The sequence below is a fragment of the Lipomyces japonicus genome (genome assembly GCF_038497905.1).
Source record: "Lipomyces japonicus strain CBS 7319 unplaced genomic scaffold V1514scaffold_48, whole genome shotgun sequence".
NCBI classification, from domain to species: Eukaryota; Fungi; Ascomycota; class Lipomycetes; order Lipomycetales; family Lipomycetaceae; genus Lipomyces; species Lipomyces japonicus.
Genome location: NW_027117860.1, coordinates 33,302 through 48,727, shown reverse-complemented (window position 1 = coordinate 48,727; position 15,426 = coordinate 33,302). Strand labels below are relative to the sequence as shown.

The window sequence follows — 15,426 nt, the reverse complement described above, 5'->3', positions numbered from 1 at the left end:
ATATTTCACTAAAACACACATCAACAACGCCACAACATTAAAAAAATCAAAATAAAAATGCAGGGTTTCTCTCTGGAGGGGATTCCACGGAGGAACAAAAATGATATTTAAAAAAAAACACAAAAACAGAAATAGAAATAGAAACAGAAACATAAGGTATATAAAAAATAAAAAAAACAATAAACTAAATTTTGAGGTTTTCTCAATGCGGCCGCAATTTCATTACTTTGCACATCACCGCACGGGTAATTAATTCTGCGCGCATCTTGGCCGGCCGCATTATTATAATAATCCATCTCTGAACTTTCTAAATCACCCCACTGTTGCATCCATTTTCTAGTCTCTATTTTAAATTGCCACAACAGACGGGTCACGTACATGTCCAAAACGAGTCCAAGGTGTGCTTAATCCCAACCCCGACTCCGAAAGTGAGACCGGCGGGCACGCTCGGGTAATATAAAATGGCATTTTGTGCGAGTTGGCAAACTGGCTGGGAGCAAAACGTGTAAACAAACCACGCAACAACGCAATAAACAAACATTCAACAATGCCGCTCATGGCAATTGTGCCAAGCTGGCTCTTGTCAATTCTCATTCCATTAATATCAAATAGAAGAAGATGGACGTTAATTGAGTCACCGTGTGGTGGTGGACATGATGCTATATGAATAAAGAAATTGTGTAATAGCGTAGGGGAATTTGCAGCCTTTTAATTGTAATTTATTTATATAGATGAATACAATAACTGTATGCCAAACCAGTTAGTCTTAATTAGGATGACGAACTGAGCATACTAGGGAAACGTTCCTTTTACAGGTATTTCTTTACGAACTTGGACGGGAAACAACTACGATTACTGCGTTCACCTAAAACGTATATCATTCAACGTCTCATCCGCTAGCTAACATTTATTGATTTGCAAAATTAATTAATAATTTTATCTATTCAATATTGATTGCCAGTCAGTTTTTTTTTTTTCTTTTCTAAAAAAATAGCTTTTACAGTTACGTAGTTAAGAAATAATCAGGGGAACATTTTCTAAAGTGTAAAAACGCACGGAGCTTTTTTCCCTAAACAGTTTTCCCTTCCTCACCCATTCATTACCTTCATCCACGGAATAATGGTAAGCTTTTTCAAATCAAAATGCAAGTTACGTGCTCAAAATAACTGTTTTTAACAGCTTTTTTTTTGAAGGAATCGGCGAACTTCATGTGCTTTCCGGCAAGCTTTGCACATAATACTTGAAGTGTGCATTGAATTCGGGCAGAGCACGAAACAATATATATTTTAACACAGAATTCAAAGTGGAGGTATATTTATGTTGATTTAAATTGAACAAATGGTTAACCGAAATTATAGGTTGTAATGCTTTGGCCGCCAAAAGCGAAAAGTGATTGATTTTATGATTGCTCCTGCTACGTTGACTTGAATTTGGTCGTCAAGCGCGTAGCAGGGGAAGACACAAGTTTGGACACGGTTTGCCGAGGTAATGACGGCGCCCAATTCAAGTTAACGTAGAGCATAAAATTGATTACTTTGACACGGCGCCGTCATTACCTCGACAAACCGTGTCCAAACTTGTCTTTCTGCCAGCTACGCGCTTGACGACCAAATTCAAGTCGACGTATTGGACACGGTTTGTCGAGGTAATGACGGCGCCGTGTGGGGGTCATATGCGATATTTCTCCAGTGACGACCTTGAAAGTTAGACTCATCATAGTCGATTTTCTGTTTCAAGATCAAAGTATGAGTGTGGATAAAAGTGCATTTGTTTTGGCCGCAATTAGCCGAGGTAATGTACGACACTGCGACCAAGCGATTAAAACAGACACTGTGTACGTTGTTGACAGTTGCGTGCAAAAACTATCTAGCGGCGAGCTTAGCGATCGACGTAATAAAATTTCGGTACCTTGGTTTCCGTTGTTTGTTTAGATTTATATTTTTTGTTTTTCTTCTGTGGATTCCATATATTTTTGGATCCCAGGTACATATTTTTACGTACATTGATCAAAATTGTGCACGACTATGGCTCCAGTTGCAAGGAATGACATCGCCATGATCTTACTTTGTAATAGGCTTCTCCGTGTGACAAATTTTTATGTTTGGATATCCGATGCATACTACATAATATTGCTTGTGGACGCTGTTACTTAAAAAAAGGTGAGTAGAAATTGTATGTTTTTTTCATGACGTAGCTGACCGTGTTCGAGAACCTGGAGGTTACTCTTTAATTTTTACTTTCCAAAAACTGTCGATATGCCTTACTTTGGCATGATTTGCCCCTTTAGAATTAATTACCCTTCTCGGATCGGATGTTCTAGTTATAGACAGGGCATGCTCGGTTTTGGATCAGTCGAAGTTGCTTCGGCGTTGAAATCGGGTATCCAATGTATTTTTGGGGTGCGAGCAATGAAAATGTATAAATGATGAGAATGAGCAATATTCGTATTCATGGTCAAAGTATTGATATACAAGCCGAGCATATTTTGATCACGGTTAACCGAAGTAATGCACAGTGACCGAGATCAGATACAAATGTGTTCTGTAGGTCATGATGAGGTATGGCGCATGTTGTTGGTAGCAGACGTGCCTGGGGGAGGGTTTACACGTTGGCGTACATGGGCGATCTTCAGTTATCGATTTTGTTTTTCTTACTCAAGATTAAAAGTATCGGTGTGTAACACAAGTACATTTTGGTGACGGTCGGCCGAAGTGATGCCAGCCGCGTGGTCTACCAAGCATAGCCTATTTGGTCATACAAGACATGGCGTACATTGCTGGAAGTTGAAGTGCCTTCGGGGGGAGGGTTCACACATCAACGTGGATATGCAAGAAATTTCCATCTTTCGATTATTGGTCATCGGCACTCGGAGGATGCGAAAATGATGATGACCATACCAGTATTTGAACGGGTTGTTATTTGATTTACTGATCAGGTATGGAGTATAAGGTGCCTAAAAATCGGATGATTGTACTAATTTTTAACTAAACTAACCAGAATAGGGAACTTGGACCATAAGATATAGGACTTTGTGTGCGCCTATCATTGATCTAGTAGTGTCATTGCACAGAGATAAACGAAAATGCGATACCACAATGACGTATTACGAGTAATATCGTCGAGTGGACAATGGATATTTTTGCATTTTTATATTAGTCAGCACATACTGAAAAATTGCCGAATGTTTAGTTTAGTATTACGTTTTCGATATCATGATTTATCGGTCAGATTTTCTGCAAGGTATACCTTAAACGACACCAAGTCATGATTGTACTATATCAGAGGTATATTAATGACCGGGGGGTAGTGACGTTAAGACAGTGTGTTATTATAGTTTTAAAAAGAAAAAGAAAAAGAAAAAGAAAAAGGCTAGTTATGAATCTGAGTCGGTGGTCGTGATATTTGATAGGAAAGCTGGATGACTGTATTTGGAAAACGCGGGTCACGGCTGTGGTGTATATGGCTGGAGATCTTTGCAGTACTGGGGCGTATCTGTGCAATTTCTTGTATGAGTTGACGGCTTTAAAATGTTCTGCTATCCTATTTTACTGAAGGAATTTTCGACACTGGCTATGGTGTATTGAAATCACGGGGTTAGTTCCCAAAGTTTGCGGTCAAAATCTTGATTTGCGGAGATGAAGTCATTGAGGGCTATGAGATGTGTGAAGTAAAACTTTCAGAGGAAATACATTGAAATAACTAACTTAAATGTTTGCACGTAAGTCGCGGTTTTTGGCATCTAAGGCACCCATTAACCAAACTCGAGCTGAACCCGAAATATGTATCGATTCAGTCATTACTTGAATTTGATGCATATATATATCTTGTATTTTGACAACAGCTATGGGTATCTAAACATTTGCGCACTCGGGGTCGGGACCAATAATTATAATTATTAATCTACTTCGATGTTTAACTCGCGTTTGGTTTAATTAAAGGAAAAAAAGAAATTTTTTTTTTTTGAATGGCTAATCTAGTAGGTATAAAGATGGCGATCAATCAATGACTGAATCTCCACGTTTAATTAGTTATGGAAAGTATTTTGGGCAATTTAATTAACAGTCAAAGTTAAAATGTGCTTTGTTTTTTTTTTATCTTAAAAAAAGTACAATAAATGCCCCTGATGTGTATTATCTATCTATAACATGAAAATAAGGATTTTCTCTGGGAGTTGGAAAAAATAAAGAAACAGGTAGAGAGTTCAAGAAAGAAACCTGTAAAACTGTAAAATAAAATTTAAAAACAGACACAAACATGACAAAAAAATGTATACCGATTCACGATAACTACAAAGCAATTTTTTTTTATTATACAGTTTATTCAATAAACAAACAAACAAACAAACAAACAAACAAACAAACAGAATATTTCATTATGACACACCCAAAATTTTTGCTTGAATATAAATGGACTGTACGTTCAATATAATAATAGGTTAATATGCTCTAGTTATCTATTATAACCACAGCCAAAACTCTATTTCAAATCAACTCTTAAGCTGCGTTCCCGTTCCCGAACAACTGGCCGCTATTCATTCGTAGTCTGAACCGTCTCTTTCACAAATAAAATGAAAACTGAAAAGGATGCTACTAATCGGTTAGTGAAACGAAGTAGCGAAACTAAGTTGTTTCGGGATAATGTTGTTCATCCTAAACAGATTTCAAATGTGTCGAATGGTTCCGGTTCAGCGCCGACACACCTAATCAGAACTATATCTGCTTGCTTTCGGTGTCGGTCGCGCAAAACTAAATGCGATCAAAAGTTTCCTTCTTGTTCTTCGTGTCAAAAAGCCGGAGTCGAGTGCGTGGGTTTAGATGCGGCAACTGGTAGAGAGATTCCGCGAAGGTTGTACACTTTGCTCAATTATATTTTTGTGCGCTAACATTTTATTAGTTACGTGTCTCATCTTGAAGACCGTGTTGCATTTTTAGAAATCCAGCTGCAAAACAATGGAATTCCGGTTGATACTACACCAATATTACCTCATGTACGTGCTCTGGCCGATGTTGAAAATCTAAGCAATGATTCACTTGCAGCAGGCCCGGCAAATTCAACTACATTTTCCCCATCGCAGGATTTATCGGATAATGGCGTAGCGATAGAAAAAGGGGTCAACTCGGTTGTTTCTACGGTTGGATTAGTTGCAAGCAGTAGTAACCTGAGCTCGTTGTCATTCTTGGGATTGTCATCTGGTATATCATTTGCAAGGCTTATGTTTGCTGCAGTTAAAATGCGTGGCCAAGATCTTCCTTCCACTGCGATGTCGATTGCTTCGTCTGAACAACCTGATATGACTTTGCAACGCCAACAACATTCAGTACAGCCTGCAGGCTTACCTTCGAAAGAAGTTGCTGAGACTTTACTGGAGACGTTCTTTAATCAAGCAAACGCGCAAATTCCAATTTTTCATAGAGACGATTTTATAAAAGCGTATTTTGAACCTGTTTATGGCGAGTACTCTTCACAGGTAAAGCTTGCCAATCTTAATGACGTACGCCATAATTCTGCATCTCCTGCTTCAACAGGATCCACTCCGCTCAATTCAAGCAGTTCATCTTTTTCTTTTTTTATTAAGCCAGAACATTCTAGTGAACACGACAAAGATAAATCATCAGAAGAAAAAAATGCTAAAAGTTCAACTCCAGAGCTGAAACGAGCATATTATTTTCTTCATTTGATGTTTGCAATCGGTGTTGCCGTTCATCAACAGAAATATCCTGTTCTTTTATGTGAATCGTATCATGCCGCAGCAACGAAATACGCGGAATCTGCTTTTGCATCTCCGAATCGATTGGAGAGTCTTCAAGGTATACTTTTACTGGCTTTATACTCAATTATGCGACCGGCTGTTCCTGGTGTATGGTATGTGCTTGGAGTTGCTCTTCGACTTTGCGTCGACCTTGGACTGCACGTCGAAGGTGGAGTAAAAACTTGGAGCGGGTCGAAAAATGGAAAAGACGAAACTATGATTGATGCAAGAACGCTTGATCTTCGAAGAAGGTTGTTTTGGTGTACATATGCCATGGACCGACAGGTTTGCGTGTATCTTGGGCGGCCTTTTGGTATTCCTGATAATTTTATTAAAGTGCCATTCCCATGTGATTTAGATGACGTTTTTATTACTTTTGAAGGAATAGCGACTCCACCAGATAGCACGCCTCCGTCTTACAAACAAGTAGCTGTTCATATATTTCAAATCAGGAGACTTCAATCGGAAATACAGACAATTTTATATGAACGAGCAGAACTTCCTCGAAGGTTTTCAAGTCTCAGGGAATGGCAAACAAATATGTCTATCAGGTTGGAGGAATGGCATAGATCGTGTCCAAAATCGTCAAAGGACATGAATTGCAATTTTAATTTGTCATTTTTAGACATTAATTTTCATCAAACGAGACTACTGCTTCATGGTATATGTCCAGCCATTCCTCGGCCATCAATTGAAGCGTTTTTCATTATTGCAGACGCATCAGAGAAAGTTATTAGGGCTTATCAGCAACTACATGGTGAGAAGAATATTAATTATACTTGGATGGCCGTACATACGTTGTTCATGGCTGGTACTTCATATTTATATTGTTTATACCATTCAAAAGAAGTTCGTTCTTTAACAAGAATGGATGCTATTGATTTTCATACAATGGCATGTATTCATGTTCTAACAGCTATGGTTGATAAATGTGATGCCGCTGCTGCATGCCGAGATACATTCGAGCTTCTTACTGCCGCAATTTTAAGAATGTGCTATAATGAAAAGGTCGCTAGCGGAGAAATTGTTTCAACATCACAGGATTTAAAGTCAAAAAGTAGTCAAATGACAACCCCACCTGTGCCGCCATTAGTTTCACCTCCTGCAAAACGTCGAAAGTTCACGTCTGATTTTTCTGCTCAAGTCGATACCCCTCAGAATATTTTAAAAGCCTTTCCTGGATTCGAAGGCATGTCTAATTGCATTTCACCTACATCTACATGCTCTTCTGCAATGGATAATTCGATTCCCATGCCAAGATCGCAAGTCAATGCAGACTTAGTTATTGGTCAGGATTCTTCTACTCAGGCTGTGGAACCTGGCCTTTCACCTTTTGCATCATTTGAATCTAATACACTGCAATGGATGACGAATATGGAGCCAGATCTTGATCAAATTTTTAAAACTGTTGCAGAAATTCAATCTGTGCCACCTATGTATGGAAATTTTACTCATCCAATCGCCTATTCTGGAAACGTTTCAGGAAATACACAAGGCGGTGGTTACGCATATCAATTTAGTCCAAGTTCTGTCATACAATCACAATTTACATTGCGTGATGAGAACGGTATGTCATATAAAGTAATTTTTTTGCGCGTTATTAGAATTAATTTATTTTTAATTTTAGGTAAACCTAATGGCGTGGTCTCCCCTCGATCGGAAGCCACTGTATTTCCAGTGTCTAATTCAGCGACTGTCACACCGCAACAACATAATCTTGTGTTTGATAACAAGTCACCGTCATCCGTAAGTATGCCAGTTAATGCGGCTTCACAAGTATCTATCGATGACGAATACGATGGGCAACGAATTTATGAGATGATGTATGAGCTACCTTCTGCTTCTATTTGGGAGCAATTTTTTGCTGTTCCTGGCAATTCTGCCTATGCGGCATTTCCAGCAATTTCTGGCTTGGGTTCTTTGCAAAATAATTCGACTCCTGTACAAAGTTCAAAGCTTACAAACAGAGCTGTATCGTCCGAAACGCAGTATGGAGCACGTCATAACTAAGCTTGCTGGTACTGGCGAAGGCAAAATAAAAGAATTTGTGGTATGTATGTATTGTACTGGTGTTATACATCTGATGATGTATTTGTTTGAAGGTTTTTTATTTTTATTTTTTTTATTTTTTTTTTCATATTGAAACTACTTTGGAGTTTGGCGTGTTTTATTATCATTAAATATTTAATGGGGTTTCATATCTTGGTGGTTATTCATTACATATGGAGAGTGGGAATTGAGTGGATCGGTTATAACTTTTTGAGGAGGCAAAGACTTTTATATATGATATATATTATTATAGACTTACCCAGCCTCGAAATTTATTTAATGTATGTACAAATGCCTAATTACACATATTTACAAAGATTTTTATCAACAAGAAGTTTGTTCGTAGTTAACAAAAAAATATCGAAAATGTACTATATATATGGCTAATATTAAATATAAGAATTGAGAGCTTAATTAATTAATTTTTTCTTTTTTTTTTTTTTTTTTTTTAATTCGAATTCTGACACCCTTATGGTCATTGGTGTCATAATGAACTGAAACAGGTCAATAAATCTAAAAATATTGTCCCACAAAGCTCGACTCCGTTGGTATAATCCAAATATAGATCAGCGAACGCGACCGACTGGTTGTCCAAGAAATGAGCCAGGTCATCCGTAAAGGTCCAGGTAGAATTCCATATTCATGTTACTGTTCGAACGTGGGACCAAATTAGATAGATTTATTACTAGGCTTTGTTCTTTATGGATTTTATCGTGGGAGATTGGTCGGTGTTGTATAGTGTCAAAAGAGTTTATTATAGTTTACATTTTAAAGAGTGATTAAAAGGTATATGCAGAATCGAATTGTGTCATCCATCGTAAATATGAATTTGCTTGTAAAAAATTACCATGCAGTTATGTTATATATTAGAATGAAAATCATGAACGCCGATCCATACTTTACCCAGGTCTTTTAAAAATTCACTTCCCCTGTTTAAACGAAGACTCTAGCCTACCAGATGATATTGATGAGATTGTTGTTGGTGCTGCCTGCCATCAATATAATTTATATATCTGAAAAATATGAAAGCGGTGAAATGGATGCGCTGGCGTATTTGCAATCTACATATTCATGGATCAGTGAGAGATGATACCGAAATGTAATGAAGTATTATTTTTTTTTCATTTTTTATTTTTATTTTTATATTTATTTATTTATTCAAATAAGCGTCGTTTATTGGCTTTATCGCTTGTGACGCTACATTCTACCACCAGTAAACAAATTTGTCGCTAATTTATTCTATGGGCTATATATCAACATTTTTCGTAAAAAAAAATTATGTAATCTCTTGACAAAGAATTAATTGGTATCAGGGTATCGTTAAAATAATGTAATGCATGTGAATGCGGCAAAATTAACAAAATGACTGACTGACTGACTGCTGGTCCGGATCAAAATTTACATCTGCGCGCATTAATGAGCAAGACGCTGTGCCCCCAAAATTCCTTCCCTACAACAGATCATCAATACCTAAATCATCATCACCATCATCATTCCTGAAAAAGAAAAAAAACTTCTAATTTTGTAAGCAAGACTTGTTATGAATTGACACAAATAATTAACTTCTCGGTTTTTTTCAAGTTGAAAGAAATAATGGAAAAACTGGTTAAAGCGCTGGACGCGGTCATTAATAACCCATCCAGTCTCGACAGGATTCCTGTTTTCATGCAAGTGAACAAACACGTCGACATTCCTGACAAGAAAAAAAATCGTCATTGGACGAAAAGGGTCTGGAACAAGGTCGTTTCGTCTCACGCGCACAAACCATCGACAACCCAGCAATCCACCTGCTCCGCCGTGCATGAAGCCGTTGTTGAAAATACCACCACCGTCGTGACTCACGCCATGTTCGTGAACGAAGTGTTAAGACTTCGAAATGCCTGCCAGAAAAGACGCCGCATTCCCTTCATTCGGTCTTTTAATTTCGAAAGCAACGAACCTAATGGCAAAATGACTGGCGGGGATATCGACACTGTTGACAACGACAGTGAAAAAGCTAAAGAAGTGTTAAGAATTCGAAATGCTTGCCAAAAAAAACGCTACATTCCCAACATTCGGTTTTTTAAATTCGAAAGCGACGAACCTAATGACCAAATGACTGGCGGGGATATTGACGCTGACCAAACTTTTATAGATCTCGAATACGATCCCAAACAATTGTTGACTTTCAGTTTGAACATGCTTGAAGAGCCAACCATAATCATGCATCGTGATAGTTACAGTAGTCTTGCAATGAACAATAATTCCGAAATGCTTGGTCCGTCGCGGTCTATTGAAACTCCGGACAGTGTCGCGAGCACGGCTGGACATCCTGTCTACACAAGCTCGGAGAACAGTTCGGACTGGATCGTTGCTTCGTCACGTCGTCGTACAGAAATCATAAAAACCTATCAGCGTATTATTAAAAACCTTTCGAATGACCTACAAAGCACGGAAAGGGAAAAGAAATCCAACCGTCAGAAACGATCGAACTTGAAGCCCAGGGTGCCATCTCGTCCGCTAGCAAATGTCAACAAACATGTGTACACGTCAGTCCCTGTTACAAGTTCGAATAATTTAGAGAACGCAACTGAAGTCGATACGTTCCCAAACGTAAAGGGAAGTTCCGACAGCTGCGACCTTTTCACTGCACGCCGGTTGGAAATCATGACGCAGTTTCGGCGTATCATTGACAACCTTCAGGAACCAACGTCCGTCAAAAGTGTCAAAAAACGGCCCAAGCGCCCCAAGCGTTCAAACTTGAAGCCGAATCGTCTGAAATCAAATGTGAATAAAAATTCGTACAAACGAGACCGGTCATTGTCGGCTTCAAGTTGGAACAGCGTGGAAACCACAACCGGACTGTATATGTTCTCAAGCGCAAAGAACAGTTCCGACGGCCTTAATCTTCCGTCACCACGTCAATTAAATATCTTGACAAAGTTTTGGCGTGTTGTCGACAGCTTTCGACAGCCGGCCACCGTCAAAAGTACCGAGAACCAGTCGATGCGCAGCAATCAGAAGAACAGTGTCAATACACGCTTATACACGCGTGCGCGTTCATTGTCTGCCGCAAGTTGGAATAGCTTGGAGAGCAGGTCTGGAGTATATGTGTTTCCCAACGTCAACCATAGTTCTGACAGTGTCGACGATTCGTCATTTCGTCGCCGTTCCAATATAACCAAAACATTCACGCAAATTATTTTAAAGTGGTGTAAAATTTTGAACAAATCACATGGTTATAAGCAAATGGCCTTTGAAATTGATCATAACCGGTCATGGGTTGATCGTCGTGGTCGTGGTCGTGGTCGTCGTCATTCAAGTCAAAAATAGAGGACAAGAAAATCAGCAGCTGTCATTCGCCGGGTCTTGTACTCGCGTGTGAGCACGTCACGTGCAATATGAGAACTTGGACTAAAGTCAGCAACAGAACAACAAATCAACAGTTTAGTCAAATTAGGCAATTATTGAGATTGAACAGCTATCAGAAAGGAATATGTTTTGGACAATTGTGTATATTATTTGTTGAATCCATGCTGAATTGGACGAACAAGGTAAGAAATTAACGTTATATCAAGCGAATTGGAATTTGCTAACGTATGAGACTATGTGGTTCATAGACCATGAACCAACAGATAGTCGAGAAGCCAAGGTTCCAGACCAATGTTTCAGATTGTTTCACGTTGAATTGTATGAACAATTGATGTGTCGTTTCCCCCCGGCATCATTCACCGTTCCAATGGCAAGCCATCCCCCCGCACTGGCTTGCCATATGCTTTTCACGTGATTACAGAATCAGGAAGAAAACCGTCAAATTGGTTCATGGCATGAAGGATTAGAAGATACCCGACTAAGCATGGGCTGTGAAATGGAACAAAGAAAACCACACAAGTGGCGAAGCGTTTTCCGATTACGATACCGTTGAGTTTTACTAAGGAATTGTCTGCCTGACTGTTTATTTGTTGTTACTGTCGTTGTTACTGCCGTTGCTATTGTTGCTGTTGTCGTTGCTGTTGTCGTTGTCATTGTTGTTCTTGTTCTTGTTGTTGTCTTTATTGGTACTATCGCTTTGGTACTTCTTTTTTTGTTTTCATCTGCTACCCGTACTCAATGTGGTACAAGTTGGGGTTTCTTTTTGGACGGTCGACAAGTGGCCTTATATTATTATACTGATATCATGAGAATTTTTTTTTAAATGCTGGAAAACCGGAGTTGTAAACGTTCAATCAATGCCAGGCATTTTTCTTTTCTCTTGTCAATAAATTTCAATGGGTTTAGTAAAAAAAAAAACTCCCCAGTTTCACGATAAAATTGTCTCGACTTCTAACAAGTTCATAAATAGTTTGTTTTCCTCTTCATTTAAGTCGTTTGGTTTGAGATAACCCTTTTCCGAGAAATTGCCAAATGCGTGAACTTGGTGCACACTTTTAACATTCAACAAAGTGCGTTCGGCAAGACCTAGTTTGGTTCGAAGTCGCAACAATCTGGATGCCCGAATCTGGACCTGTTTTTGTGCTTCAATTGCGCTTTGTCTTTCAGAAGAGAAAAATGGGTGAAGACCGCTACTTATTCGTTTGGCAAACGCAAGATGCCGTTGTTCCCAAGTTTCTTGACCATACAGAATTAACCTACAATCCATATACCACCATAGCCTGATGTTCCAATAATGTGCAACCTCATTTCGAAGATATTCAGACCGATCACGTATGTAAGCTATTTGTTTGTCATCTAAATCTGGTATGTTGTCAATAAGCTCGCCGGCTAATAATCGTGCGGCCGATCGAAGTTGTCCGTATAACGAATCGCCTTCGTATCCCTCCCAAACTGTATTTTGAAGCGCAGCAGTAAATTTTTCTGCATCGAGTATCTGTCGCGCAGATAAACTCAATCGTTTTTTTGCAATGGCATATCTGACATGCTGCTTTCCTTGAGAAAGAATATCTTGAATAGTCTGTGTAGCAATAACTCTGCGCCGTTCACGCAGCGTATTTCGCAAAACGAGAATAAGTCTAGCACAGTGAAACCGCACATCCCAGTCATCAGATGAAGTGAGTGATTGGAGAAGACCAAATGCACTTTGAAGTAGTCGTCTAGTAAATACTATTCGTGGTTCACCTAATGCTTCTCGTTCTGCCACAAATGAAATTAAAGCATATTCAGGCCGATTAGATGCAAGCGCTGATAGCTGAAATCTTTCGTATACTCTGCGTTCTAGCGGTATTCTATTTTGAAACACTGCTAAAAGAGGGCCATATAAGCCACGGGAAATAAATGATAGCAAAAGAAATGACTGAAAAGAGTCAGAAACTGTGATTCCAATCGCAGGAAGCCGGTCTAGTAACTGCATCACAGAACGAAGTCCTGGAATAACAAAATTTGTCCCATTTTCCACATTTATGGCTCCCAAAGAATTATTATTATCAACTTGTTTGTTAAGAAGGTTTTGGACTATCGTGCGAATAAAATATTCCAAATTCTTCGAACTTAAACGATTTCGTAAATGTCGTAACCCATTTATTATAACTGGGATATTATCTAGCTCAGTATTGATGCCCTTATCAGCTACAGATTTGAAGATATCTAGTAATTGATGCTTGTTGAACAAGCTGCCGTATCGATCGATGATTTTGCCGATATTTTGATTTTCTTCTTCTGACAATAAACTGGCAAGTTCAGACGTAGCTTTCTTGCTAAATTGGTGCTTTGAACCATGCACAGCCATAATTAAGTTCTCAACCACTCTAAACCTTTTCTTCCCTGTATCAATGGACTGTCTAATGCTAGAACTAATTAAGTAGAGCAATTCTGATGCCTGTTTCCTTCGCATCCAATCAAATTTTTCGCAAACTTGTTGGGGTGCGTTATCATCTTCGAGTAAAGTAACTTCCATTGTTTTAACTAGCTCACTGGGCGTGTCAATATCAGGTGCACTTCTATATATCTGGTTCAAACTCTTCAAATCTTTAAGTTCGAGTGCTCGATTAACAAAAGCCCTATAGACTTTGGAAGTCACCGCGTTCGATTCTGATATTTTGACATCATCGATATTATCCTTTAAGCTTAGCGGCCGACCATATAAAATTGCTTTCCAAACTACTATTAGTGTGTCGTGTGAAGTGACGGATGCCAAAGGGATAAGAATATCTGGTGAAAGTTTTTCTTTGCGATTGGCACGTGTCTGGCTGGATTGAATTATTAAAGACAACAATCCGGCAAGGTTCGAAATAAAATCTGGCGAATGAAGTGGCTTTGAGACTTTAATACTGTTTACGGTATTATTAATAATAGTGCCCAATGCAATTTCAATACCCCTAAAGTAACCGTGACCTAGCCAAAAGAGAATTCCTTCATCGTATTCCAATTGCACGCAAAGATGCAGAATTACACCACGCGTCGATTCCTCACTTCTAATTAGAGACAAATATGACGCATCATTCTGCAGACTCTTCACTTGCTTTATATTGAGCCGGAGCATCTCAGCCTCTCTGGTTGCTTTCTCGATTAGTGACTGGGCTGTGATTTTATCAAAGTTAATAAACTTAAAAAGCCTTGAGTCTGAATTTTGTTTGAATCTCAGTACCAGGTCATTGACCAAAACCCTACCAAACTCGAAGTTATTTGACAAGATTGAACCACGAATGATGTCGAGCAATGTGAGATCTGGAAAAGGCATTACTTCGATTAAACTTTTAATGAGAATATCTTGAGCGTCAAAAAAACTGAGATATCGAACAGCAATTTTGACGATATCAGCATGCATGGAATGCTGGTATAGATGCTGAAAAAGCAATTGCAACAAATGTACGCTGGGTGCTTCCATTATAGAAATGGTTCTGAGCATGTTCTCAAGTTCGGTACGAGTCAAATGCGGTTCCATTAATTGAATTCGAGCGTTGACTAATCCTGCGTGCTGAGTAGCTACTGAAGATACATCAAACTGATTGGCATATACGCCCATCATTGACTTCAAATTTTCTTTTCAACAAATAAATCAGTACCATTTGCTACATTAAAATACTTCATCTTACCTTTAATCGATTCCACTCTTTCTTTTCTATCGATAGCCTGTCGAAACGCATCCATCTTACTGCTGTTCTCTGTAGAGCTCTTTTTTGCTTTTGTGGGACCGATATTGTCGTTCGGCGGCATTTGAACAAATGTAGGCATAAAACTTGCCAAGTAAGCTTCCGCCTTTTCAAGTATTTCATCGACTTTACGACGAACTAATTGAGACCCATGGTTATCATTTTTTTTGAATTGATTTTGTTTTTGAAAAAAAAAATTTTTTTTTGGCATGTTCTTATTGGACTCTAAATCCCTTGTGCGATGGAAAAACCGAGAAAGTAGCAAATTTCCAATTTCATCGCCAATCCAGACAGTTGAATTTAACCCTGTTCCATGTAACCGGCATATTTTGTAGCTTTTTGAAATCTGAGGCCTCCTAGATGAGGATGTTGAAGACGCATCCTGGAGTGCCCGCGTGCATCGTTGTCTCTGGTTACAAGAACTTAAGAAGGATTGTTTCATTGAATAGAATTATTTGAGTGCAATGCAACATAATCGCATAAATTGGCTGCTGTTGTGACAATTGTATCCGGTTGAGGGTCTGTCGTGGTAGTAAATTTGTTTAAATTGCAGATGGACGCGGG

The 15,426-nt window shown here is 38.8% G+C and overlaps 3 protein-coding genes across 3 annotated transcripts; 2 read left to right on the top strand and 1 right to left on the bottom strand.

Moving 5' to 3' along the window:
- Positions 1–4,567: 4,567 nt before the first annotated feature.
- On the top strand, positions 4,568–7,759 carry V1514DRAFT_321919 (fungal-specific transcription factor domain-containing protein; the record flags this gene model as incomplete). Its single annotated transcript, XM_066926083.1, has 3 exons — positions 4,568–4,848; positions 4,894–7,316; positions 7,377–7,759. The coding sequence occupies 3 exons, from the start codon at positions 4,568–4,570 to the stop codon at positions 7,757–7,759; spliced, it is 3,087 nt and encodes a 1,028-aa protein (XP_066781503.1).
- A 1,704-nt stretch (positions 7,760–9,463) lies between these two features.
- On the top strand, positions 9,464–10,525 carry V1514DRAFT_336316 (uncharacterized protein; the record flags this gene model as incomplete). The annotated part of the gene is made up of 1 exon (XM_066928521.1): positions 9,464–10,525. A coding segment is annotated over one exon (1,062 nt), but the record flags the coding sequence as incomplete, so codon positions are not given.
- Positions 10,526–12,077: 1,552 nt separating this feature from the next.
- On the bottom strand, positions 12,078–14,926 carry V1514DRAFT_321917 (uncharacterized protein; the record flags this gene model as incomplete). Its single annotated transcript, XM_066926082.1, has 2 exons — positions 12,078–14,752; positions 14,806–14,926. 2 exons carry the CDS (start codon positions 14,924–14,926, stop codon positions 12,078–12,080), a joined length of 2,796 nt encoding a protein of 931 aa, XP_066781501.1.
- Positions 14,927–15,426: the final 500 nt, after the last annotated feature.